Genomic DNA, 27,044 nt, shown 5'->3' with positions numbered 1-27,044 from the left:
CAAGGAATGTATATCACAGCCTCTGTGAATGGCGCCTCCAGGGAATGTGCAATTCCTAACATGTACATCCTTATTCAGAGGACTTGTCCTTGAAGATCCCCTCATAAAATACAGCCTACCTAAGCTTGGGCGTAGATAGCCCTGAATGTATATATAAAAATATAATGCAATGAGTAATATATGCTATATAATATAAAATACATATGCAGTATAAAATCTTATAGTATTTATTACTTTTTCATTTCCCTCTTAGGGAATATAGCACAATTTGCATAAGTTAACACATGATTTATTTCCACTGTATCTCTACTTGCAAAGGTATGAGAAAAAAGGATGCTACTAGCCTTCCACACAGCATCAAGTGATATTAAACTATTAAACAAATTCTCCTATTTGTCTTTACAAGCAATCAGCCATAATTATGATGGAGCAGTGTCAAGACTAAGTAATGAATGAACAAAACAGATTCTTATGGATATCATTTTGAACAGAAAGAACTAAGTAATGAATGAACAAAACAGATTCTTATGGATATCATTTTGAACAGAAAGATGCTCATTATTCTTGATTTCCTTCCACAAACACTGCCCTCCTGCCCCTTTAAGATAGCTGGGTGAAGTTAAAATACTCTTGCCAAGAAGCATGAAAAACAGACCAGGGAAAAGACCATCTCTTCCCCAAGCACCATGTGGTCAGAGTTTGAATTCTGGAGATCCTTCCAAATTCCTCCTGAGAATAGAAACCTTCTTGTAACTCTTCACAAAAGCCTCCCCCAGCCCTCCTTCCCTAAGTCCACCGAGGGAGAACATCATCTGGTCTTTACCTGTAAAGCTACTGTTCATTTCAGGAACATCATCCTCTTCCTCATTCTCCGCGTGGACTATGCCAGCATTTTGCATATCATTGTAGGACTTGGTTCGCTTTGGGGTTGACTGCTTGGAGCCAGAATGAAGGCTTTGCAAGGCATCCGTCGTGATCACTTTCCCACTGAGTGGCTGGCTAGGAGGTTTGGGTGTCCCATAATAGTTTCCTAGGTGATGGAGAGACACATTTGCATGTTTCAGAAAGAATACTTTGTTTCTCTCAAGACTGCAAATCCAAATCTCTTAGCCCATTAAAAAAAAAATTTTTTTTAAACTAGAAAACCAGAACAAACTGTATTTCATTTCTAGAATGGGTTAGAAAACATGTCAGTCCTACCCAGTTAGACATGGTGATTTCGGAAGCCAGGAGGAAAGCTGCATTGTGATGGGGCAAAGAACCTACTAGGGCTAAAAACAAAGGCGTCTGTGCTGAATGGCAGAGCGTCATCCTCATTACATTTGAATTTCAATCGGTCACCTTCTTACATATATGCACCAGCATAATGCAGAATCCAATTTAGAGAGAGTGGCACACAAAATAACAAATTCATTACTGCCGGCACCCTTACAGGCTAACAAAGTTGAGGTCACCCTCCATTAATAAGGGGACTCCTCAAGAGGGAACCAGGGCAATATTTTTTTAAAAAGGAAACTGAACACCACGTGGCGCCTCTTTAACTGAATGGCAGGCCTGACTCTCAAGGTCATGTGTGGTTGGAACAAATCCTCACCCAGTTTTAAGAGGAAACTCTTGTGTCGACAGTGGCACCCCTCATGGGTCACTCGTTTAGTAAGTGCCCATTTTCACTTTTAGCCACTTCCCCCAGAGTTTGCCGCAGATCTGACTGTCATGTGTGCTAAGTGACTCTGAGTGGTGCCTGTATGGGTTTTTACATTTTAATTTTTATTTTAATATGTGTATTCTTTTTTTTTTTTTTTTTTGCGGCACGCGGGCCTCTCACTGTTGTGGCCTCTCCCGTTGTGCAGCACAGGCTCCGGACGCACAGGCTCAGCGGCCATGGCTCACGGGCCCAGCCGCTCAGCGGCATGTGGGATCCTCCCGGACCAGGGCACGAACTCGCGTCCCCTGCATCGGCAGGCGGACTCTCAACCACTGCGCCACCAGGGAAGCCCTAATGTGTGTATATTTTTAATGTGCAGTAGAAAAATCTAACTAGTAAGTGATGGTAGTAAAATATAACATTTACTTCTAAAACTTAAGTGATAAAGCAATACTTTATAAAACTGACTTTTTTAAACTTGCAGTTAAACCTGAAGTTTAAAAAAGCAGCTAAATTTAATAAGAAATTAATTGAGTAAATAATAGCAATGGTAACGATGAGTTTCCTTTTGAACACCTAAGGTAAAAATTGAGTTCTTTTAAAGAAAACCTGAAGTAAATAAAAGATACTATGTTAAGATATAGACAAAATCATGAAGGTGAGTCATGAATGGCCAAAGTTTGAAAAATACAGCTTATAATCAATAATATTCAGTGACTACGTGATAAAAAAAAATCAACATCAGAATGCCATTGATCCATTCACCCTCTCACATCAAAGGAGTTAGGCCAGGAAGATAGATCATATTGAGTCCTTCAAAGAATCGTAAGTAGGGGGCTTCTCTGGTGGCCCCTGAAGCAGGGGACACGGGTTCATGCCCTGGTCCGGGAGGATCCTGCATGCCGCGGAGCGGCTGGGCCCGTGAGCCATGGCCGCTGAGCCTGCGCATCCGGAGCCTGTGCTCCGCAACGGGAGAGGCCACAACAGTGAGAGGTCCGCGTACCGCCAAAAAAAAAAAAAAAAAAAAATCGTAAGTAGGGACTTCCCTGGTGGTCCAGTGGTAAAGAATCCGCCTTCCAAAGCAGAGGATGTGGGTTCTATCCCTGGTCAGGGAACTAAGATCCCACATGACTCGGTGCAACTAAGCCTGCGTGCCACAACTAGAGAGAAGCCCGTGCACCACCAATGAAGAGCCCACACGCCGCAACAAAGACCCACCGCAGCCAAAAAACAAAAAAAAGCCTAAGTAACGTTTGTAATTCTATGCTTACTAAGGTATAATTTGTAAATAATAACAAATCCTGTACAGAGTTTCTTCCCAAGAATCTTACCGCATTGTCTAACCTCAGCACATAATTGTATAAAATACACATTTTATTACACAAGCACAAAAATAAAAGAAGACAGTAATATGCTGCTCAGCATGAGACACATAGGTGATAAAGAATTTATATCCATTAAATTTATCTTTATAATTAAAATTTCTTTCATAACACTATTTCTCTAAAATATTTTTTGAATCATCAAATTTATGAGTATATGCACCCACTTTCTTTGAGAGTGGTGTAAACAGCATGTTTCAGCAGGGGAACCCTGAAAATGCATATTAAAAAGAGCGGTAGACGACCGAGCACCATGTATGAATTTGAAGGAAACCAAATAGAAACCTGGTAAGTGCATTGTGGTGGCTTGTATTCAATTCAATCATTACAGCTCTTTCACAGAAAGTAATATTTCAACCCCTTCAAAAAACTTCTTTCAGGTTTCCAACTTAAAGGTATAGGGATTGAACAAAACTAGCTTGAAGAAAAGGCATCCATGTGTGTTTTTAGAGACTAACAAAAGCATAGGGAAGAATGAACAAATGTATGAACCAAGACTCAACCCGCATTTCTAAAGAGGTTACAACCAAAGGATGAATCGTGCCTTTGATGAAGTTGGAACACAGCCGCAGCATTGACTATTTTCATGAACTGAAGACTGTTAGTGAGGTTTAGGTAAGTAAAACAGCTAACTATTTACACAGTAATCTTCACCGTGGACAAAAGATGAGACAAACCTCTAATGAATCTAATTCTAATTCCTTATGATCACTATTATACAAAAACATCATGTACATTTTTGACTTAGAGGTTAAAGTAAGACCAACGTCTGCAAATAAGAATCTTACACTGAAAGATGTGACTAAAAGATAGGATCCTTTATTCATAATTTTATAATTATAATTTTGCAATCATTATCACTCATTTTCAGCGCCATTAAGCCAAGGCAATGTTCATGAAACTACCATCATTTAAAAATCAATTAAGGGCTTCCCTGGTGGCGCACTGGTTGAGAGTCCGCCTGCCAATGCAGGGGACACGGGTTCGTGCCCCGGTCCAGGAAGATCCTACATGCCACGGAGCAGCTGGGCCCATGAGCCACGGCCGCTGGGCCTGCGCGTCCGGAGCCTGTGCTCCGCAACGGGAGAGGCCACAACAGGGAGAGGCCCGCGTACCACAAAAAAAAAAAAAAACAAATCAGTTAAAACTTAGGCATCCTCAGTTTAGGACAGAAATAAATGTTTGAAAAAGAAAAGTTCTAGTTAAATTTGACAAATATGTGTGGATTTTCCTCAGTTGTCAAGTTCAGGGTCTTTCTGAAGTTAATAAGTGATGAGCAGATTTCTCAATGCAATTACAAACTCCTCCCAAAAACCCACTTATTCATCATTGTTTCCTCTTTCTGGAAATTAGTTTTAAGATCAATTGGAGACAGATAAAAGCACATATTAATAGGTTGAACCGTACATAATTGCTGTTGTAAAAGACAAACTGTCGAGTATCAGCAATTTCATTTGGGTTAATCTAATGTATAGGCATTGGGAGCGCTGGGCACATGGCAGTGACAAAGAACTTGGAAGAGGACAGCCTGGGATTCAAATGCCAACTTCACTGCTAATTGGTTATATAACCCTGGCCAAGTCATTTAACCATTTTTAAAAAAATCTTCATCCTCTTCTGTAAAATTGGGAATTTTAAGAATACCGAGTTTCTACCTAGAGTGCCTATTATGAGAATGCAATGAGACAGTCCATTTCATACCTTTAGCACACACAAAAGGCTTCACTACAGGGAGGCTTGATAAATGCTACTTAATGTTAACAGTGTATGTTTCTAATCTTTAAAATGAGGTTCCTTACACCTTGTTGGAAGGATTAATGAGACAATGTGTCTGAAGTGCTTGCCGCATGGTAACTGAGCACCATTCCTTTACTGATGTAAAGGAACAAGCAATGCCAATGACCAAATAACCTTGGGCAAGTTATTTACTCTCAGTCTCACTTTCTCTGTGCAATGCGAATGGTAGCATGAGCTTTAACAACATCACAGGATTATCATGAAAATCAAATGATGTAACTTTCTTTCCTTTTTTTTTTTTTTTTTTTTTTGCGGTACGCAGGCCTCCCACTGCTGTGGCCTCTCCCATCGCAGAGCACAGGCTCTGGACGCGCAGGCTCAGCGGCCATGGCTCACAGGCCCAGCCGCTCTGCGGCATGTGGGATCCTCCCGGACCAGGTCACGAACCCATGTCCCCTGCATCGGCAGGCGGACCCTCAACCACTGCGCCACCAGGGAAGCCCAAATGATGTAACTTTCTCGAAGGTATCCTGTAAACTATAAGGTATTATAAGTATGAGACCATGTAATTATTCAAACTTCTCCAGTATTTCTAATTTCCCGTATTGCCTACAACCTTTACAGAAAAGTTTCTATCTCGTGGTTTTCTAAGGGCAGAGGGTTCAACTTTCCTTTGCAGATATTTTTTTAAAAATCATCTGAATCAGTGACCAACATTTAAAAACTGAATATTTCTGATTAAAACCTGGATATACTGGGAGGTGCTGCCTGACAAACTGTAAGGTCTGGTTCTTTGGATTTGTCTTTTATAGGCAATATTGGTGACAAGTGTGTGACCAAATTCACCAGGAACACACTCACTGAATTAAGGATTTCTGCACAAAGGTTTTGGCTCCTACCCTTGGTCTGCCCAGCACTTGCCAGACAAACACCTGGGCCCCAATCTAGAAGAGTGCCCTAAGGCTGTTGCAATGCAAAGGTCTGGGCAGATAAAGGGGCATGCACACCGGAGGGATAGAAGAAAACCTCAAAAATCCTCTACAATTCACAGACTGGTCTTGGAGTGAATTGATTTTGGGTGAATCTGGTTTTGGACCCTGCACTTCTGGCTGATGGGGTCATGACACAATCCCACGTTGTCTTTCCATGCAACCAAGGGCAAGATGGCTCATGCACTCCCCCATCTGCCACAGTTACCACCAGCACTGCCTCTACCAGCCCTATATACTCTCTCACTCCACCTACCCGGATGCCCAGGCACTTAAATTCAAAACCCCACCCTTCTGGGAGATTCTCCACCTTTATCAATCATTTCCACTCTGGTCACCATCAGACAAAGCCTAGCCATGGGAGAAACACAAACCTTACAGAGAGTATGCACAGGAGACTTCCTGTGAAGAATATATGAATCGCTTAATGGTACTAAATAAAAATTATTTGAAGAATTATAAATGAATAAAAGATTAATTTGGGTTATCACTTGGCAGTCTGCATCGTTTCCAAGAGACCTGACCATCTCACAGTCCCCATGTTAGCCGACACACATCTCCTGAGGTAGCCGGGCTCCCTCCCAAGTGACAATGTGAGAGTCCTGGCTACTATTTTCAGAACTGATTCTACAATACAACTCAGCAGGGATGGTGGCTGGGGAGGGAGGGGAGGGCAGGGAAGACGCAAGAGAAAGCCATCGCTGGCCTTAATTAACATGCACTCACTTTGGTCACGAAGAAGCCAAAGAAAATATTTTCTGACACACATTTAAAATTAATGGGGACTGCAAATCAATTTTTAGAGCTTGATAAAATATTGAAGGCGGACCGTAACCCTGAGTTTTAGGCCAGAATGAATCAAATCCATACAGCCTCTCGCTTTGTACAAATTTAGTATTCATTCATTCATTTCCTTAACAAGAACCTCTTGTTATGCCAGCCACTATGCTGGAAAGGTGAAAATGGGACTAAAACATGATCTTCACAAATGCTCTTCACAGATGTACATTGGTTTTTTAAACTTTGTGCAAATAATAGTTACATTAAATGGAGATTCTCTTTCAGCAGGTCAAGGTGAGGTCTGAAATTTTGAATTCTGTTGAATTTATCACTGTTTAATGAATCAGTACCTGTCTTTACGTCTAGACTGTAAGCTCCATGGAGGCAGCAGCCACATGTGTTTTGTGCACCACTGCATTCCCAAACCAAACATGGTGCCAGGCGCACAGTGTCACTCAGTGATTCTTTGCAGGATGAGTAACCAAACAAGCGGAGACAACACACATAAAACCCAGCTGGGGATGCTCCTCAATACCTATGATGTGGAACTGGTTTTCAACCGCATGACTCACAGCAGTTTCTCTCCAGTCCATCAATTCTATCTGAATGATCTCAGATCCATATCACTTCACTTTGCCAGTTGCTTGCTCAACACATAATGCACTCCCCCATTTGACACAGTTCCAACCAGCACTGCCTCCACCCGCCCTATACACTCTCTCACTCCACCTACCTGGACGCCCAGGCAGTTAAATTCAAAACCCCACCCTTCAGGGAAACTCTCCACCTTAACAATCATTTCCACTCTGGTCACCATCAGACCAAGCCTAGCCATGGGAGAAACACAAACCTTACAGAGAGTATGCACAAGAGACTCCCTGCATCATTTCTAAGAGACACGAACCTGACCATCCCATAGTCCCCATGTTAGCCAACACACACTTCCTGAGGTGGCCGGGCTCCCACCACTTTCTTTTTACTCTTCCTTTTCTGACCCGCTCCACCCTACAAACTTATGACGTGCATGCACAGAAGGACAGTAAGCCCATGTCCTATAATTAGAGGTTTGTTCTTGCCAGTGCCATTTACCTTTGAATTTAAGACCAAAAAAGGGCAAAATAAGTTAATAGCTTTGTCAACCTAAGGTAAAGGACCTCTCTCTTTCCAGCCTCAGTTCTCATGGTATAAAGACTAGTATCCACCTAACAGAGACAGATGTCAACAGACCATGTGTATAAAGCACTCAGCATTGTGCTGGCACAATAGTAGCATATAATAAACCCCAGCATCTCAAACTGCGCCTGATGCTGTGAGCAGATAACAGCTCTCCTATGTAAAAGATGGCATTGCCATCAAAGTATGTATTTAAAGAACAACATTAGGGCTTGCATGGTGGTGCAGCGTTAAGAATCCGCCTGCCAATGCAGGCGACACGGGTTTGAGCCCTGGTCCAGGAAGATCCCACATGCTGCGGAGCAGCTAAGCCCGTGCGCACAACTACTGACCCTGCACTCTAGAGCCCGTGAACCACAACTGCTGAGCCCACATGCCACAACTACTGAAGCCCACGTGCCTAGAGCCCGTGCTCCGCAACAAGAGAAGCCACTGCAATGAGAAGCCCGCGCACCGCAACGAAGAGCAGCCCCCACTTGCCGCAACTAGAGAAGGCCTGTGCACAGCAACAAAAAGCCAACTCAGCCATAAATAAATAAATAAATAAATTTATAAAGAACAACATTAACAAAAAGTTACCTTTATTGTGCACCTACCAGGTCACTTCCCACACATTCACTAATTCTAATCTTTAACAATCCTACAGAAAAAAAAAACATCCATCAATATTCCCATTTTCAGATGAAGAAACAGATTCACACAATGCATAAGTGATGACTGGCATTTAAACATGGATCTGTCCCGATCATCTACGCTCTCGAATCCAGGAATTGCTGGGGATCTCTGAGCAGAAAATTAAGTGAAACGTTCCTGGCCTCTGCCTCCTCGTCTTCACAGGCAGAGGAACGGACAATTGTCGCACAGATTTTCTTTGGTTCTTTCGTTACCAACAGAGAACACTACATGGTGGAGTTTGCCAACAGAGCTTATCCCAACAGACGGCTGTTGAGGCCTGCCAAAGAACAGGACTCCAGATGGTCTCGTCTTCCTCAATGACAAACAAGAACTCTCTTCACCCCTGCTTTATCTCCGTGTCCCCTCAAAGCAGACCCTTGGCAGCTGCATTTTTGTAGACCTTCTAGGAAGCAGAACAGTACCATTATTGAAGGCTGACACCCCCCCCTTCGTAATTAACATGCGGAGATATGCAACCCATAACTCCAGTTGGAAATGTCACACTGGCACCGCACTTCCATGCTGAGGGGCAATCTTTGCAGGGCTCAAAGGGTATAATCAGCCTCTTCTACCCAGAGGCATTTGTAAAACAGGCATGTTTGGAACCACCCCACTGAATAGTTCATCCCTTGTAAACTCTCTCCCGGAGGAGCCCCAAGGGCTGGCTGAGGCAGCAACCTGTCTTACTGAGCACAAATGTAGATAGGAAAAAAAAAAAAGAAAGAAAGGCAAAAAGGAGATGGTGCCGCTGATTTATTTCAAGAGCCTTATCAAATATGTTAGCTCACTGTCACAATTAGGAAGTTGGGCCAAGGAGGAAAGACACATTTAGTCTTGTCTTCTTTGCCTTGCCTTGATGTTGATTCCATCCAGCGACAGAATGAGAAGCTGGTTCAAATTGCAGAGCCAAGACCAATTATGAGCTCCACTCACAACTTTTATACCTTGTGAGGGGCAATAGTTAGGTTCCTTACACAGTGAGGAAGGGCCTCTACTCTGTTGGAGGGTACGCGTCATACACCAGGCATTATAGCTGATGGGGGTGGAAAATTTCATCATGGAGCCCCTGACCCCACTCCCCCCACCACACACACCAGATCTGGCCTTTTCCAGCGCTTCTTATCTCAGCAAACGGTTCCAGCAGCTACCCAGTTTTCTAAGACAGAAACTAGGAGTCATCCTAGGAAGAATATCATCACCTGAAACTTCTACTTCCTTCTTATGATAACCAATCCCCAAGTCCACATAAACATCTCATACTGTTGATAAAACAATGTGTAACTCCTCTAAAAATTACAGTATTTTCTAAGATACTTATACTAATAAAAGAGCATACCCCCCCCACACACACAATCACACATATATCTCAAGATTCAGTCAACTTATCACCACCACTACCAACACAGGCTAAAGCTAACTCCATGTGGGGCTGCCAGATAAAATGCAAAACTGGTATTGTGTATTTTTATTTGCTAAATCTAGCAACCTAACTCCAGCTCAACCACCAGAGCTCATCTCAATACTATAATGCTTCTCCATGGGAAGCATTTCCCAACCCCAAAAACATCAAATCTCCCCATCATATGGTCTCCTTTAAATATCCTGATACCTGTAACATACATACAAATGTATATTTATTTCTGAGATTGTTTGAATAATGTGTCTCATGAGCTAGACTGTAAGACCCATAAGGGCAATGCTCATGTCTGGTTTTGCTCAGCATTTTATCTTTAATGAATAAATGAATGAATGTACAAACTAGTAAGAGACTCTACGAGAAAAGTATCCATTTCCAGGCAGCAGACTCAGGAAAGACTAGCATCCCAGTCCTGCCTAGGACATGACCTGAGTGAGGGGCATTCGGCCGGGTTTTGTCCCCAATTCTCCTTGGTGTCTTAGACCAGCGGTCCCCAACCTTTTGGCAGCAGGGACCGGTTTCGAGGAAGATAATTTTTTCACGGATGGGGGTGGGAGGAATGGTTCATGCGGTAGTGCGAGCGATGGGGAGCGGCAGATGAAGCTTCACTTGCTCACCCACCACTCACCTCCTGCTGTGCAGCCCGGTTCCTAACAGGCCACGGACCCATACCGGTCGGCAGCCAGGGGGTTGGGGACCCCATGTTAGACCATTCTCTCTCTGGATCTCAGTTCTGTCTTCTGAAGAGATGAGCTGTACTGCCTTTCCAGCTTTAAAATTTTACAATCCAGCAATTCTAAACCCCAAACAAATAGTGGACCTGAAAGAATATTTGGAAGGTTATCAGACCTTGAGGTTTTATTGGTTGACTCTACTTGTCTGCCCTATCGTATGTCACGGAATGTACATAAAGAAGATCACCTCTCCTCTGTAGTAATAGCCTCTTCGGCAGGATTCAAAATTACACTTTCCTAAAGGAGCTTAACTTTTAAAAGATGTGCTTAGCTCTCTGAAGTCAGATGAGTGAGAAGGGAAGGATCTTCTTGAGTAGGTCCTCACCCGTCCTTGCAGGAGCTTTCATTCTTCAATATATGCAAATCAATCAATGTGATACACCATATAAACAAATTGAAGGATAAAAATCATATGATCATCTAAATTGATGCAGGAAAAGCTTTTGACAAAATTCAACACCCATTGATGATAAAAACTCTTCAGAAAGTGGACAGAGGGGAACTTACCTCAACATAATAAAGGCCGTATTATTATTACAAACCCACAGCCAACATCATTCTCAATGGTGAAAAACTAAAGGATTTCTACTAAGATCAGGAACAAGACAAGACTGGCCACTCTCACCGCTATTATTCAACATAGTTTTGGAAGTTTTAGCCACAGCAATCAGAGAAGAAAAAGAAATAAAAGGAATCCAAACCGGAAGAGAAGAAGTAAAGCTGTCACTGTTTTCAGATGACATGATACTATACATAAGGAATCCTAAAGATGCTACCAGAAAACTACTAGAGCTAATCAATGACTTTGGTAAAGTAGCAGGATACAAGATTAATGCACAGAAATCTCTTGCATTCCTATACACTAACGATGAAAAATATGAAAGAGAAATTAAGGAAACACTCCCATTTACCATTGCAACAAAAAGAATAAAATACCTAGGAATAAACCTACCTAAGGAGACAAAAGTTTCCTGTATGCAGAAAACTATAAGATACTGATGAAAGAAATTGAAGATGATGCAAACAGATGGAGAGTTCTTGGATTGGAAGAATCAACATTGTGAAAATGACTATACTACTCAAAGCAATCTACAGATTCAATGTAATCCTTATCAAACTACCAATGGCATTTTTCACAGAACTAGAACAAAAAATTTTACAATTTGTATGGAAACACAAAAGACCCCAAATAGCCAAAGCAATCTTGAGAAAGAAAAACGGAGCTGGAGGAATCAGGCTCCCTGACTTTGGACTATACTACAAAGCTACAGTAATCAAGAAAGTATGGTACTGGCACAAAAACAGAATATAGATCAATGGAACAGGATAGAAAGCCCAGAGATAAACCCACCCACATATGGTCACCTTATCTTTGATAAAGGAAGCAAGAATATAAAATGGAGAAAAGACAGACTCTTCAATAAGTGGTGCTGGGAAAACTAGACAGCTACATATAAAGGAAAGAAATTAGAACACTTCCTAACACCATACACAAAAATAAACTCAAAATGGATTAAAGACCTAAATGTAAGGCCAGACACTATAAAACTCTTAGAGGAAAACATAGGCAGAACACTCTATGACATAAATCACAGTAAGATCTTTTTTGACCCAACTCCTAGAGAAATAGAAATAAAAACAAAAATAAACAAATGGGACCTAATGAAACTTAAAAGCTTTTGCATAGCACAGGAAACCATAAACAAGACGAAAAGACAGCCCTCAGAATGGGAGAAAATAGTTGCAAACAAAGCAACCGACAGAGGATTAATCTCCAAAATATACAAGCAGCTCATGCAGCTCAATACCAAAAAAACGAACAACCCAATCCAAAAGTGGGCAGAAGACCTAAACAGACATTTCTCCAAAGAAGATATACAGATTGCCAACCAACACATGAAAGGATGCTCAACATCACTAATCATTAGAGAAATGTAAATCAAAACTACAATGAGGTATCACCTCACACCGGTCAGAATGGCCATCATCAAAAAAATCTACAAACAATAAATGCTGGGGAGAGTGTGGAGAAAAGGGAACCCTCTTGCACTGTTGGTGGGAATGTAAATTGATACAGCCACTATGGAGAACAGTATGGAGGTTCCCTGAAAAACTAAAAATAGAACTACCATATGACCCAGCAATCCCACTACTGGGCATATACCCTGAGAAAACCATAATTCAAAAAGAGTCATGGCCCACAATGTTCATGGCAGCACTATTTACAATGGGCAGGACATGGAAGCAACCTACGTGTCCTTCGACAGATGAATGGATAAAGAAGATGTGGCACATATATACAATGAAATATTACTCAGTCATAAAAAGAAATGAAATTGAGTTATTTGTAGTGAGGTGGATGGACCTAGAGACTGTCATACAGAGTGAAGTAAGTCAGAAAGAGAAAAACAAATACCGTATGCTAACACATATATGGAATCTAAAAAAAAAAAAAAGTTTCTGAAGAACCTAGAGGCAGGACAGGAATAAAGACGTAGAGAATGGACTTGAGGATATGGGGAGTGGGAAGGGTAAGCTGGGACGAAGTGAGAGAGTGGCATGGACATATATACACTACCAAATGTAAAACAGATAGCTAGTGGGAAGCAGCCTCATCGCACAGGGAGATCAGCTCAGTGCTTTGTGACCATCTAGAGGGGTGGGATAGGGAGGGTGGGAGGGAGACGCAAGAGGGAGGGAATATGGGGATATATGTATACGTAGAGTTGATTCACTTTGTTATACAGCAGCAACCAGCACAACAATGTAAAGCAATTATAGTCCAATAAAGATGTTTAAAAAAAACAAACAAAAAACTGTCCTGGAAAATATGGCAGCCATCAGACACCCAAGACTATTTAAGGCTAAATTCGTTTACACTATTAAACTTAAAATCCAGTTTCTCAGTCACAAAAATCACATGTGGCCAGTGGCTGCCATGCTGGACAGCTCAGAATACTGAACATTTCCATTACTGAAGAAAGTCCTACTGGATGGCATTGGTTCTACAGGAATCAAGAAATGGTTCCCTGCTCGTCCATCTCCAGGACCAACGTTCCAACCTTCTCTTGGTTCACTGCTTTGCTCTCTCTGAATTCAGGCTTTGTGACTGGTGCTGAAACACTGAACTCATGAGCTCCTCTGACGAGCTTCAGGTCAAAGGCCACCTCCTCCAGGGGACCGCCTCTGATGCGAGATTCGATGTAGCACCCTTGCTAGATGCTTCTGGGGCACACTTGTAGTTTCCTTCTCAGAACATTCATCACGTCTCTTGAAATTGTTTAAATTTAATTTGTCTCCCAAGACTGAGGGTCTATAGAAACCCCAGAGCCACATAAGCCTGGGTTTGATTCCCAGCTCTGTCTCAGGCTCACTCCATGAACTAAGCAAAGACAACAGGCATTTCTGGGCCTCATACTCTTCTTTTGTAAAATGGGGATAAACTGTACGCAGCTCATAGGATTACTGGGTAATTAAGTGAGTTGGTACACATAATGTGCTTTGAAAAGCACCCAGCACATAGTGTACACTGGACAAACATTGGCAGAAGTAAATAACTATAGAGCATAAGCACCTTCAAAGGCAGAGCTGCTTTGGTCTTCTGCCCTAGACATCACACCCTGTGCCTGGGGACAATGGTGAAACAAACTGTGTGGGCACAGAAGGGCTGCCTTTAAAACTGCACTGTCAGGAACTTGCTCTATAGATCTACTCAAAACAGTATAGTGAGATATTTGTACAGGGATGTTCATGTCAGCACTGTTTACAAAACACCAAAAAAAGTAGCGAGAGGGGCATCCAAATGCCCATCTGCAGGGGACTAGTTAAATAAACTACATATATTCATACAATGGGATATGCTGCAGCATTTATAAAGAATGAGGTGGAACTGTGTACTTAACACACCTCCAAATGTGTTAAGTACAATGGACAAGAATGCAGTGAAATAAACAAGTATACATGTTTATGCCGTATATTGTCTAAGTTTTCTGAATCTCTGCACTAGACCCTCTAACAGCGGTTTCCTATGAGGAGGAGGAGAATCAATTTAGACTTCAATATACTTAAGTTCTTTACTCTAGAAAGAATTCCATCATGTACATTCATGACTTTTCCTGAAAACTGTTTAAAAGTCTTGCTGTGAAGAGTGATTTGTGTTGTGGTCTCTTCCTCTTTGGAACCAGGACAGGCCAAGAGGACAAAAAATGTCAGCAGGGGAAACAGACAGTGAGGACGTGGGAAGTAAATAAAGATATTTTACTGGTAAATCCACTGATTTACTGACTAGGAGAAGGGGGAGGGAATCCATCCACCAGGGTGGCAATTTCAGACCGGTCATGTGTGTAAATATAAGAGCTAACACGCTGATGGAGGGCTTACATGTGTCAGACACTGTTCTCAGCCCTTTCCAATTATTGTCTCATTTAATCCTACCTATGAGAAAGCACTATTATTATCCTCATTTTACCGAAGGGAAAATGAAGACATGGAGCATTAAGCAACTTGCTGGAGGGCACACAGCTCAACAACAGAGGGGCTGAGACTCAAACTCTGGCAGGGCCACAGCCCAGCCTGCATGCTTGTTACTGTCCAATAGACAGAGCCGCCATCGAAGGGCTAGTCCAGGGGGAGCAAAAACAGAGAAGATCTATCCTGCCCTATTCTTGTGACAGCATCCAGCATTACATAAAAATTCCATTTTGCTTTCAGCTTATGAGAGTCAACACAATATATTCCAGTTGCTTCCAAAAAATTAGGAGCTGTCTCATATGACAGGGAAATCATACAGCTAAAAGGTCAAAAGGCTGAAGAACACAGTCAAATGGCTGAAAAATGGAGTGGATTCATATGTGGCAAAAGAGAATTTCAACTCCAAAATAACTGAGCGACATTCACAGAAAGACGGTTTTGTGGAAGGATGATTAGACATTTTCTGAAAACCTTTTTCCTCTTGCTACCCACCAGGAAGTTGAGTGAAAGTACTAATGAGCTATTTTTACAACTCTTTAGTTACATCCAGGATCTTCTGAGGTTTTCAGGAAAGTGCATGGGATCTGAAAGTCCAACCACTGTGTTTGTTTCCTGGCAGCTGCATAACCTTGAGAAAGTTCCTAAATGCTACCTGGCCTCAGCATCCCCATCTAAAAAGTCAGGGATAATAGCTACCTCCGTCAAAGTGATCAAATTAATGGGAAAACAAAGTGACTCCACCTATGTATCACTTGTAACATAACCACCTCAATAAAATGAGTTGATTTTCTTTTTTGTCCCAGACAAGCTGTTGTCTAACCACATACTTTTTTCTCTTTCAACCCAATATACTCTTGGGCTTTTCACAACCACTCCCATGCTTAACCTCTCCAAAAAGGCAAACGGATGTTTTTTATATTAGGGGCACAAGCTCCCCTGATGGGCATAATAACTGATTTCAGACAGGACAATTCACTTCCTTAAACCAAAGAGGATCCACACTTGCTCTATTCTTAGCCACTTGAATTTTTAACTGTATTCACATTTACAAAACAACACACTGGGGCTTCCCTGGTGGCACAGTGGTTGGGAGTCCGCCTGCCGATGCAGGAGACACGGGTTCGTGCCCAGGACCGGGAGGATCCCACATGCCGCGGAGCGGCTGGGCCCGTGAGCCATGGCCACTGAGCCTGCGCGTCCAGAGCCTGTGCTCCGTAACAGGAGAGGCCACAACAGGGAGAGGCCCGCGTGCCGCAAAAAAAAAAAAAAAAAAAAACACTGAAGAAGCTCTTGGTACATCCACTCAGACCCCCATCCCTTCCTTCCCCTCACTCCTAGACCTTAACAAATCATCCTTGCCTCGGGCATTCTCAGATGCCCTCCCAGCCCACCAACCACCAGTCACATCCCAACACTTCAAGGAAACTACAACAATTGATAATCAGCAATACTCAAAGCAAATCTTCCTGCATTCACAATATAGGAATTTGATTAATAGCTAACCAATGTTAACTGTATATTCACAATTTGAAAATAAACAGTAGGTACAAAGATAACGCTCTTCCCTGTACCCCTGTAAAAAATATCAAACCAGAATCAGCATCCCTAAGATTTATGATCATTACTTAACTATTAGCCACTGCCCGGAACAGGGGCGATTATCATATCAAAGTTATAATACCCTTAATAAAGCAATAGCCTATTTCGTATTCATCCTTTGTTTTCAAGTCTCATCATGAAAATGCCACTGGGATCGTCCAGTAAGTCCAAACTTTGAGTTTAGAAAAAGTACACGATACAATAACTTGACCTACTTATCATTAATAGTATCATAGTATGCCCTTCTGTCTCAAATAATAACACTCAACAGAGCAATCAAGCTATAATATTGTTTTCAGAAAATATAAGTTTAATTTCCCCTCTACATTTGGCTTTGAGCTTGCAATCTGATTTGTAGGATTTCATCCCACAGATTTATTTTCACCTGTGTGAAATGATTTATATCCATGTTATCCAACACAGTTGTATTCTGAAATATTAAAAATGTTTATCCAAAGGGACCACGTTAAATAAATTATGGTCCATCTATTTGAAGAGATTACACGGCCACTTAAAAAAGAAAACAAGAAGTGCTCTATTACTGAACTGCGAAGACCTGTAAGACATACTGTTATATAAAAGAGCAAAGTGCCAAACAGCATGCAGTGTATACTACCTTCTGTATAAAACAGGGAAGAAATGGGAACACGCATATGAAACAAGTATGAGTATGTGTACACTCGCACATGTCAGCATGCAGCGTATACTACCTTCTGTATAAAACAGGGAAGAAATGGGAACACACATATGAAACACGTATGAGTATGTGTACACTCGCACATGTGTTTGTATTTACATTAAACAGTTTCAGAAGGGAAATCAGAAACGAGTAACAGCGGTTGTAATATCTGGGGAAAGGAGAAATGGAAATGAGGCAGGTGGAAGACAGATCTAGGAAAGAGCTTACTTATCGAATACTTCTGAAATATTCTGCTTTATGAACCATGTAAATGTATCATCTACTCAAAAACTACATTAAATAGCAATTGGTGGTAAAAAATGACATTCCAGTCCCTTGAGATTAAGACAGCACTACCAATAAGGTCATATTTTATGACTGACTATGATTCTTCTTCCTCTTCTTTCTTATACCATACATGCCCATATTAAACACACACACACACACACATGCACGCACACGTTTAAATCAATAAATTAGGGGCTCCCCTGGTGGCGCAGTGGTTGAGATTCCGCCTGCCGATGCAGGGGACATGAGTTCGTGCCCTGGTCCTGGAGGATCCCACGTGCTGTGGAGCAGCTGGGCCCATGAGCCATGGCCGCTGGGCCTGCACGTCCGGAGCTGTGCTCCGCGGCGGGACGGGCCACAGTGGTGGGAGGCCCGTGTACCGCAAAAAATAAATAAATAAATAAACAAATAAATAAATAAATAAAAATAAATAAATTAAAGGAGAAAACTCCTCAAGTGAAAAAAAAAAACCAAACTATTTTTATGGTGCTCCACAAAGCCTTATTCCATATTCCATATATTTTATTATTATTACTCCCCTTAAGGTGAACTGCAGCCTCCTACAGATGTTCAGACTTCACTAGTCCACAGAATCTTTGCCTGGATGGCCCTGGATCCTCTGGAGGACCCAGCAGAGAGGTATCCTCACCGCTGCCATACAGATCAGCTCACCTTCATAGGTGCCGACTTCTAGAAGAGTCCCGCTCTGCTCGAGGTCCAAGAACTCCTTCACAGTCAGAAAGTTATAGTCCACGCCAGGCACCTCTCCTTCTCTGGGAGACCGGGTTGTGCCTGCAGCAGACAAGACAAAGGCACGAGAAATCATCAGTTCACTGAAACAGGAAGCACCCCATCCAGGTGTAATTAAAATAACCTGTTCAGTAAGCTGGAGTACCTAAACTGACAGACCCGCCTACTGAGACAGGGACCTGGCAAAGACAACTTCTTTCTAGCAGAAAAGTATCCTCACTTCCATCCTCTGACGCCTGGGCCCCTCAAATGCAAGAAAGAGAAAACCAAGCACAGCTAGGCAACCCAGGGAGTTTTTTATCACTTGAAACATGCACTGAATGAAAAGGGTGAACTGGATTTTATACAGATGACATTCACAGCAGCTTTTAGGGATCCAGTAAGTTCTAAAAAAGATATCCACCTTGGGCTTCCCTGGTGGCGCAGTGGTTGAGAATCTGCCTGCCGATGCAGGGGACGCAGGTTCGAGCCCTGGTCTGGGAAGATCCCACGTGCCGCGGAGCAACTGGGCCCGTGAGCCACAACTACTGAGCCTGCGCATCTGGAGCCTGTGCTCCGCAACAAGAGAGGCCACGATAGTGAGACGCCCGCGCACCGCGATGAAGAGTGGTCCCCGCTTGCCACAACTAGAGAAAGCCCTCAGACAGAAATGAAGACCCAACACAACCAAAATAAATAAGTAAATTAATAAATTCCTGCCCCCAACATCTTAAAAAAAAAAGATTAGCACGTTTAAAAAAAAAAAAAAGATATCCACCTTAAGCTCAGAGCCTAAGGGGTTTATATTTTTATCATAGGCCTCAAAATTCTTGTGTTCCTCAACACATCTGGCAACTTCCAATGTAATAAGCCCTTTGAAGAAAATGACACCCACTGCATAAACACATCACGAGAGAAATTCAATTGCCCAAGATCTGTGGCTGGATACCTCCCAGGGATTAAAATGTTGCTGCTCTCCATGTAATTAATATGTTTGGCAAAAAGAGGCCACCCATAACTTCTGATGGGAGAAAAAGGACACTGTATTTGCTAGAAAATTCCCCCCCGAATTAATCTCGTCATTCTCTCAAAGACTAATAAATATAATGATTCTTCTTATGAAATAACACAGAGCCTCTAGAATATTTAAGTCACCCAGCTCAGGTGCTGGGCGGGAGACCTATCAATTTAGCCCAACCTCCCCCCAAAGTGTGGAAGGAATATGGTTTACACACAAAACAAAGAAAGAAAATAAACCAAGAAGCAATTACATAGTTATACTAGGAACCTGTGTTCAACGTTAGGAGAGACCAAAAAACAGCAAAACTCATGACTTCTGCTCCTACATTCAAGTTAGGCGATATGATCAACATGGGTTCATTTTGCAAGGCACCATTACCTATGGCGCTTTCAGGTCAATGTTTTTTTAATATAATAAGCAGGGATTTTTCCCTAGTCCTAATTCTCCCTAAAATAATGAAACAAGCAACTGTATGTTAGCTCCAGTGCTCACGGCAGAGCACAGTCTCTGATCATGTGAATTTCCATGCACTTACAGTGGATATCCAGAATTCTCTCAAATCAAAAAACTCAACAGTTGTTGCATATTTCATTCAGGCTAAACGCATTTTTAAACAAGCCCCGTTTTTCTATTATCTGAAATTTGAGTGTTATAAACAGCTGCAAACTGTCCATAGAACAATTATATTACAAACGTTAGCTTATGCCCAGCACGCTGGAACTTTCTGGTAAAGAAGCCTGCTTGTATAGTGTCCAGCAGTCTACTCTTGTAGTGTATCCTAATTTGTTCCCATTTCTGGCTCCCCTGACAGATGATGACAAGGCCATTGAAGTGCTTCACAATATTTTTATCTATGGTATCAAGCACACAGTGGGTATTCCAGAAGCATAAACAGTACCATATACTGTTGTAGAGCAGGTATATAGAATGGGAATGATGAACTCATAGTCTGTCTGTCTCACCAGGTTGTGGTCTTGGGCATGTTCCTGAGCTTCATCTATTTCTCAGTTTCCTCACCTGTGAAATAAGGGTAATAATACTACCTACACTATAGGTCTGTTGTGTGTATTGAGTGGGATAAGACTTTTAGAAGGCTAAGCTCAATAATTGCTACCAGATATATACTTTATGTTACTATTAGAATGAAATGAGTTGGTAGATTATTAGAGTTCAAATTTTATATATACATATAATTATATATATTAATATATTACATATATGATTACATGTTTCATTTTTTCAAGAATTATTCACTAAGGCCCCAATACCTGCTGGGCAGCAGTTCAGGCACTGGAGAAGAAGCCAAAGCCCCTACCCTAACGGAATTTACATTTTATTATGAAAGACAGATTATAAATATGTATATGGATATACCATATAATTTCAAGTATCTGAAAATCTCTTAGAGGGAGGAAGCAAGGTGAGGAGTAGGAAAGCTACTTTAGACAGGTAATCAGGAAAAGCCTGGCTAAGGAGGTGCCATGGAAACCGAGAGCAACACAGAGGTGATGGGAAAAGCGGCCCAGCCTGGGCAAAGGCCAAAGGCTCAGAAGTAGGAATAGATTTAGCATGCTGGGGGAAGGGCAAAAAGTCCAGAGTTAGCCGTAGCAGAGCAAAGGAAAAGAGGTTAGAAATGCCCAAGTGGCCAGATGAGGCAGGCCACAGCAAACATTTCATATTTTATTCTCAGGATGATGGGAAGCCACTAGAGGGTTTTGAGCAGGATAGTACCATGATTTATTTTTAAAAGATCACTGAGCTAAGGGCAGGAAACAGGCAGAGTAGGAGGGTGAGGTGGGCAAAAATAGGAGCAAGAAGACAAGTTAGTTGGTTACTACAGTGTCCAGGTGAGAAAAAAAAATCAGGGCACAGACAAGAACAGTAGACAAAGGTGACAAGAAGCAGTGAGATTTCTATTATGAATTGTAAACATTTTAAACAGCTATAAGACATAGCCCGCAGGACAGATGTATTAAAAGTACATCAACTCATCAGGCCATGCTAGGTCTGTATTTTAAAGACAGAACTTGCTGATGGAGTAGATGGAGTGTACAAGAAAAACAAAAGAATAAGGACTGCCGTCTTATTCTCTGACCTGGGTAAATGGGTTCTGCCATTTACAGAGATCAAGAAGATGGGGGAAATGGTTTTTAGGGGAAAAAATTTAAGAGTTCACTTCTGAACACGTAAAAAGTATGAAATGCCTATCAGACACCTGGATGTAGAGAGCCGTGAACAGGTGACTATGTAAATCTGAAGATCAGAGTGGTGGTTGGGCCCTGAACTTGGGAGTCATCAGTAAACCACTGGCATTTGAAGGCAAGAGACAGAAAGAGATAATCGAGGGGGAGAGAGAGTATAGAAAAAGCAGCCAAGAAGTTTGACTTAAACACAAAAACCTTATAGTTTTCAGAAACTGAGAAGAAGAGGAAGATCCTCAGAGGAGACTAAGACAATAGTCAGCAAGGCGGGAGCAGAGGAGGAGGGTGTGATGTCTCAGAGCCAAGTGCAAAAGCTGTTCAGCCGGCTACTCGGAAAACACAAACAGTCTACATCATATTGGGAAATTCCAGCGCAGGGCAAGAACAGAATCTCTTTGAAACTTGCTGTGAAAGAATCTGTCCTAAATATGTTTTATATGGCAACTCTCATATTTGGCCTCCATACCAAAATTCTATTAACTTAATCCACCCCCCCAAAATGAGGATAAATAAGACCAAACAAAAGATTTGTTGGGTTTTTAAAGTCTTCTACACCACACAGTATTGGGGTTTTTTTTCCTCCTATAAACATCTTTTATCTTTGTCATTTCTTCCCACGTTTTCTGAACCAATTTCTCAGTGTAACTGTAAAGACAACAATAACCTCTGGGTCTTAATTTCCTGAAAGGATTGAAAACAATCAAGAACTTGAAAAATGGAACATTTTAAAGGAAAACTGAAAACGAGCAGACATCATTTTCCCCTGGAAATAAATATGCTTAGAAGGACCTTTGAGCAGCCGGGGAAGGGAGTGGGGGCAGGTGTATCTCCACCCACAAAACCTTCAGGGTTTATTACCCAGACAGAACCTTTCCACTCCGCAGGCCATGAGGAGGTTTACACCCAGTTATCCTCTGAGCAACCTGCCCTGGGTCTGGGCCCACATGACCAGGATCCATTCAGTGACGCTATGGAGAAAGGGCCTGGGAGGGGACCCCGCCCCCTCTTTTCTTCCAGCAGAATGACAAGCTGCCTGCTGGACACACGCCTGGCAGATGGCATTTCAAAGGTTTTTCAGGAGCCATCTGGGGTGGGTACAATGATTACAAACCACGCTTCTAACAAAGCCAGAAGGGTTACTTCCTGGCAGAAGAGAAGTAAAACAAATTCTATCATGTTTTTCGGGGACAGCATATTAAAAAAAAAAAAAAAAATCACCAGGCCAACAAACAGAGGCTGCTTTTTGCCGGTCTAGCTAGAAATCAGGCCAACAATATCTTGCACTTTTTATGTTTGAACAAACAAACACAGTGCCCAGTTCCTCGCCTTCCAAAAGGGGGGGAAAAAAGAAAGAAAGAAAGAAAAAGAGAAAGAGAGAGAAATTATCAAACACCAGGAAAAAAATAATCGCCTCCATTTACTGGATGCTTATGTCTTAGGCAAGGTGTGAAGCACTTAATCAACACTGCCGTATCCAATCTTCCTAGGAAACACAGAAGCATTGTTATTATACTCATTTTTTGATGAGGAAGCTGATACCCAGAGAAGTAAAGTAACTTTCCCAAGGTCACATAACAAGTGAGCTGGGCAGTATGATTTGAAAGTAGGCAATGTGACTTTACTATCCCTCATTGGAAACCACTGTTGGCCAACAAAACTTGCTGCCATAATGGAAATGATCCATAGATGTCAGTCTAACATGGGAGCCACTAGCCACATCTGGTGATTATTATTTTGATTATATACATTTCAGGTGTACAACGTTATAGTTCAACATCTGTACACATGTGGTTATTGATACGTGGCTAACATGACAGAGGAAACGAACTGAAATTTTATCTAATTTTAATTACTTTAGATTTAAATAGCCACATGTGGCTAGTGGCAACTGGACTGGCCAGTGCAATTCTAAACTAGGAGGGCATTTCCAGTACAATGTTCACTAGCATGCCCCCAAAGCACTTCCAGCTCTCAAAATAAAAACAAGAAACATATCAAACTGCAGAATCTTGTACTCATACAGGAAACCCATCCTTTTAAAAACTCTTATATGCTTTGAAAAATGATCTACTCAAACTGTATGTTTTGTACTAAAAATTCCGTTTGGTTCCTGTTGGCTATGGTCTCTTAGAAAAAAAAAAATTCTCCTTAGATAAATTGTGGCATCATCGTTTATAGCCAAAACAAAAACCAAAAACCAGACCAAAGCCAATACAGTCCCCCAAAATAAACAAACAAATAAAACTGAGTGCCTATGAATATGGGAATGACTGAATGAAATATGGTAGAGTCATCCTTAGGAAATATATATACATACATATTTTTGCTATATAAAGAATACTTGTTAGATGTACATGCAGTTACCAGAAAGAATATCTACAATGTACAGTGGAGTGATATAAAGTGCAAAAAAAAAAAACCCAAAAAACACTGCAATTTACTGAAAAAGAGGAAAGAAAACCCTATGGGTGTTGCATGTTTTATGAGTTAAAAAATAGTTAAACGGAGGGAACAAACGCTTAACAGTGGCAACCTCAGGAGGGTGGGTTCAGAAATGGGAAGAGAAAAAAGGACTGTTTCTTTAAATCTCTCTGAATTGTACCACTGCTCACGTAGTTGTTTTGGCACTTTATAAATCAAATAAAATAATTATTTAAGCAATCTTTACCTGATCCTTGGGCTTCCTACTCAAACAACTTCAATATTAGCTTAGTCCTTGCAAAAACGCGCCAAAGAATAGAGCCTCCAAGTGAATCAAACACACAATATTTCCCAAGGTTTCCCACCTCATAGAAAGCCAGCATCAATGTCTCCAACACTTGCCTTTAGCTATGAATAGGACAAATAAAGTTGAGAAGGTGGCACTATTTTTCTGCCTGATTTTGGTTTTTAAACCTCAAACTGTTCATCACTTAAACAGAGTCCTTTTGAAGTGTTAAAATTTAACAAGATTTGCACCAGAGCAGTGAATACTATCAGGCTTTTCTGCCACCAGATCACAACTTAACAAGCTAATTTGAGCTTTTCCCTGCTGACTGTCTCAGTATGAGTTAGCAATGCCCCCAAACGTCTGCCCTGAAAGCTTGAGTGGCTGCTTGCTTCTTGGGCACATTCTATGGTTCATAAACTTTCAGTGTACCTGGCATGAGTGACCCTTGCTGAGGAAATCAGAAAACGACCTTCCTTGTCACCAAACTCCACAAACTATGGCTACAGAAATGAAACCAGATTCGGAGCTCATTTGCTCTCTCTTCTTATTCTAGAAATTCTCTTGAAATATCCAGTTAAGGCAGCAAATAAATCCTAGAAATGAGACACTAACGTGCTATTTCCTACTGCTATGTGTTCCCAATACCATCAGGTTTCTAGGCAAGGCATCACTCAGCACCTATCCAACTTGCTTCAAGGCCAGGTTGCTAATACAGTGATTATTACTCTACTAAGATTAAACTGTTAATACTCAAGGATATCACCTGATGTTCAATTCATCTGGGTCTTGCTTATCCAAATCTAACAATAAGACTTCCAAAAATTATAGTCATCCCAACCGCTTCCATGTTAAAGAAAGTGCATGATTTTCTATAATAAAACAAGTATTTACATTGCTTGAAACTGGTTAAATATCCTGGATAGCCTCATACTATTCATTCTTTAGTTGATGGAGATGAAGCAGAGAAGAACATGTTGTTTCCCCAAATTCACTCAGTTACCTACCACTCACACAATTTTTGCCCTATCTCAGTACCAGCAGTACTACTGACTCAGTATTTTCACTTCAAGTCAAAGCTGTTTAAAAAACTTAAATATATTCATGTAAAAAGGAAATGCTTAACTGCTACATACCTATTACAATGGATTAAAAAAAAAATCTTACGATACCAGATGCTGGCAAAAACATGGAGCAACTGGAACTCTCAAACGTTGTTGCCAAGGATGCAAAATGGTACAGCTACTGGGAAAAGACTCTGGCAGTTTGCTAAAAAGTTAAACATAAATCTACCATATGACCCCAAAATCACACTTCTAAATATTTATCCTAGAGAAATGAAAACCTACATTCACATGAAAACCTATATACAAATGTTTATAGCAGCTCTATGCATAATCAACCCAAAAGAGAAAAACAACCTGAACGTCCTTCAACTGGTGAATGGATACACTGTGGTAAATCCCGACAATGAACTTGGCTAAAGTACAGATGTACACAACAACATGGATTAATCTCAAATAGACTGCGTAAGTCTAAGAAAAGCCAGACTCACAAGGCAACGTTCTGTATAATTCCATTTCAGTGATATTCTAGAAAAGGCAGTACTACAATAGGGATGGAGAATAAACCAGTTGTTGCCAGGTGTGTGGTTAGGGCTGACTACGAAGGGGACAGTAGAAGGGAATGGGGGGAGGGGGGAGGGGTTGAGGAGGCCGAACTCTTCTGTATCCTGATTGTGGCGGAGGGTGAAGGACGATGCATTTCTCAAAACCTACAGAAGTGTACACCACAAAGAGTGAATTTTACTGCTTATAAAACTTTAGAAAAGGAAACATTTAACATTACCTCCAGTGAACAATCAGTTTCAGCCTGCCATAAACAATAACTAAAAATAAACACAACCAAAGTAAAATCATTTCATCTTACCTAGAGCCTGAGGCTCTGAGCCTAAGGCCCGCATTCTCTCATTACAAAGGGAGATTAACGAACATTAGAAAGTTGTTAGAGACCTATTAGCACCAAATTGAGACTTTCTCCTTAACACAATTACAAGGATTTTTTTAAAAATTACAAAGAAGAGCATCTGCTTAGTATTGGATTAGATCTTCCTGAATAAAAAGCACTCGCTTTTACTGAAGGCTTTGTATCACCTGCTGATCCCACCAGTGAACACGAGGTATGCCCAGAGAACAGAGGACAAAAGACCAACTGACCTCTTCTCCTAAGAGAAAGTGTTTACGTTTAAAATAAGTCCACATGCAGATGAATGGATAAAGAAGATGTGGTACATATACACACGAAATACTACTCAGCCATAAAAAAGAATGAAATAATGCCATTTGCAGCAACATGGATAGACCTACAGATTATATTAAGTGAAGTAAGTCACACAGAGAAAGACAAATATCATATTATATCTCTTATATGTGGAATCTAAAAAAATTATACAAATGAACTTATTTCAAAACAGAAATAGAGTCACAGACATAGAAACTTACGGTTACCAATGGGGATGGTGGGGAGTCGGTGGGGGGCGGGGATAAATTAGGAGTTTGGGATTAACATATACACACTACTGTATATAAAACAGATAAACAAGGACCTACTGTATAGCACAGGGAACTATATTCAGTATTCTGTAATAACCTATAATGAAAAAGAATATGAAAAAGAATATATATACAATACTGAATCACTTTGCTGTACACCTGAAACTAACACAACATTGTAAGTCAACTATACTGTACCTCAATTTTTAAAAATGGTTATTAAAAAAAGAAAAAGAAAACAAGTCCCCCACTTGTGTCCTTTCAAA

At 41.2% G+C, this 27,044-nt stretch overlaps 1 protein-coding gene across 10 annotated transcripts in view; it reads right to left on the bottom strand.

Annotated features, from left to right (window-relative positions):
- Window positions 1-27,044, bottom strand: part of MAGI1 (membrane associated guanylate kinase, WW and PDZ domain containing 1) — a 618,198-nt gene that overhangs the window by 122,575 nt on the left and 468,579 nt on the right. For all 10 annotated transcript variants that reach the window (XM_082848947.1, XM_082848954.1, XM_082848946.1 and 7 more), the window contains exons 3-4: window positions 18,241-18,360; window positions 824-1,030 (exon numbers count right to left, since the gene is read on the bottom strand). In XM_082848947.1, the coding sequence (XP_082705073.1) occupies window positions 824-1,030; window positions 18,241-18,360 (327 nt within the window). The remainder of the gene's footprint in view (window positions 1-823; window positions 1,031-18,240; window positions 18,361-27,044) is intronic.

This window comes from Leucopleurus acutus (assembly GCF_964270905.1).
Source record: "Leucopleurus acutus genome assembly, chromosome: 10".
NCBI lineage: Eukaryota > Metazoa > Chordata > Mammalia > Artiodactyla > Delphinidae > Leucopleurus > Leucopleurus acutus.
The sequence above is the reverse complement of the archived record's forward strand: the minus strand, read 5'-3'. Positions and strand labels throughout refer to the sequence as shown.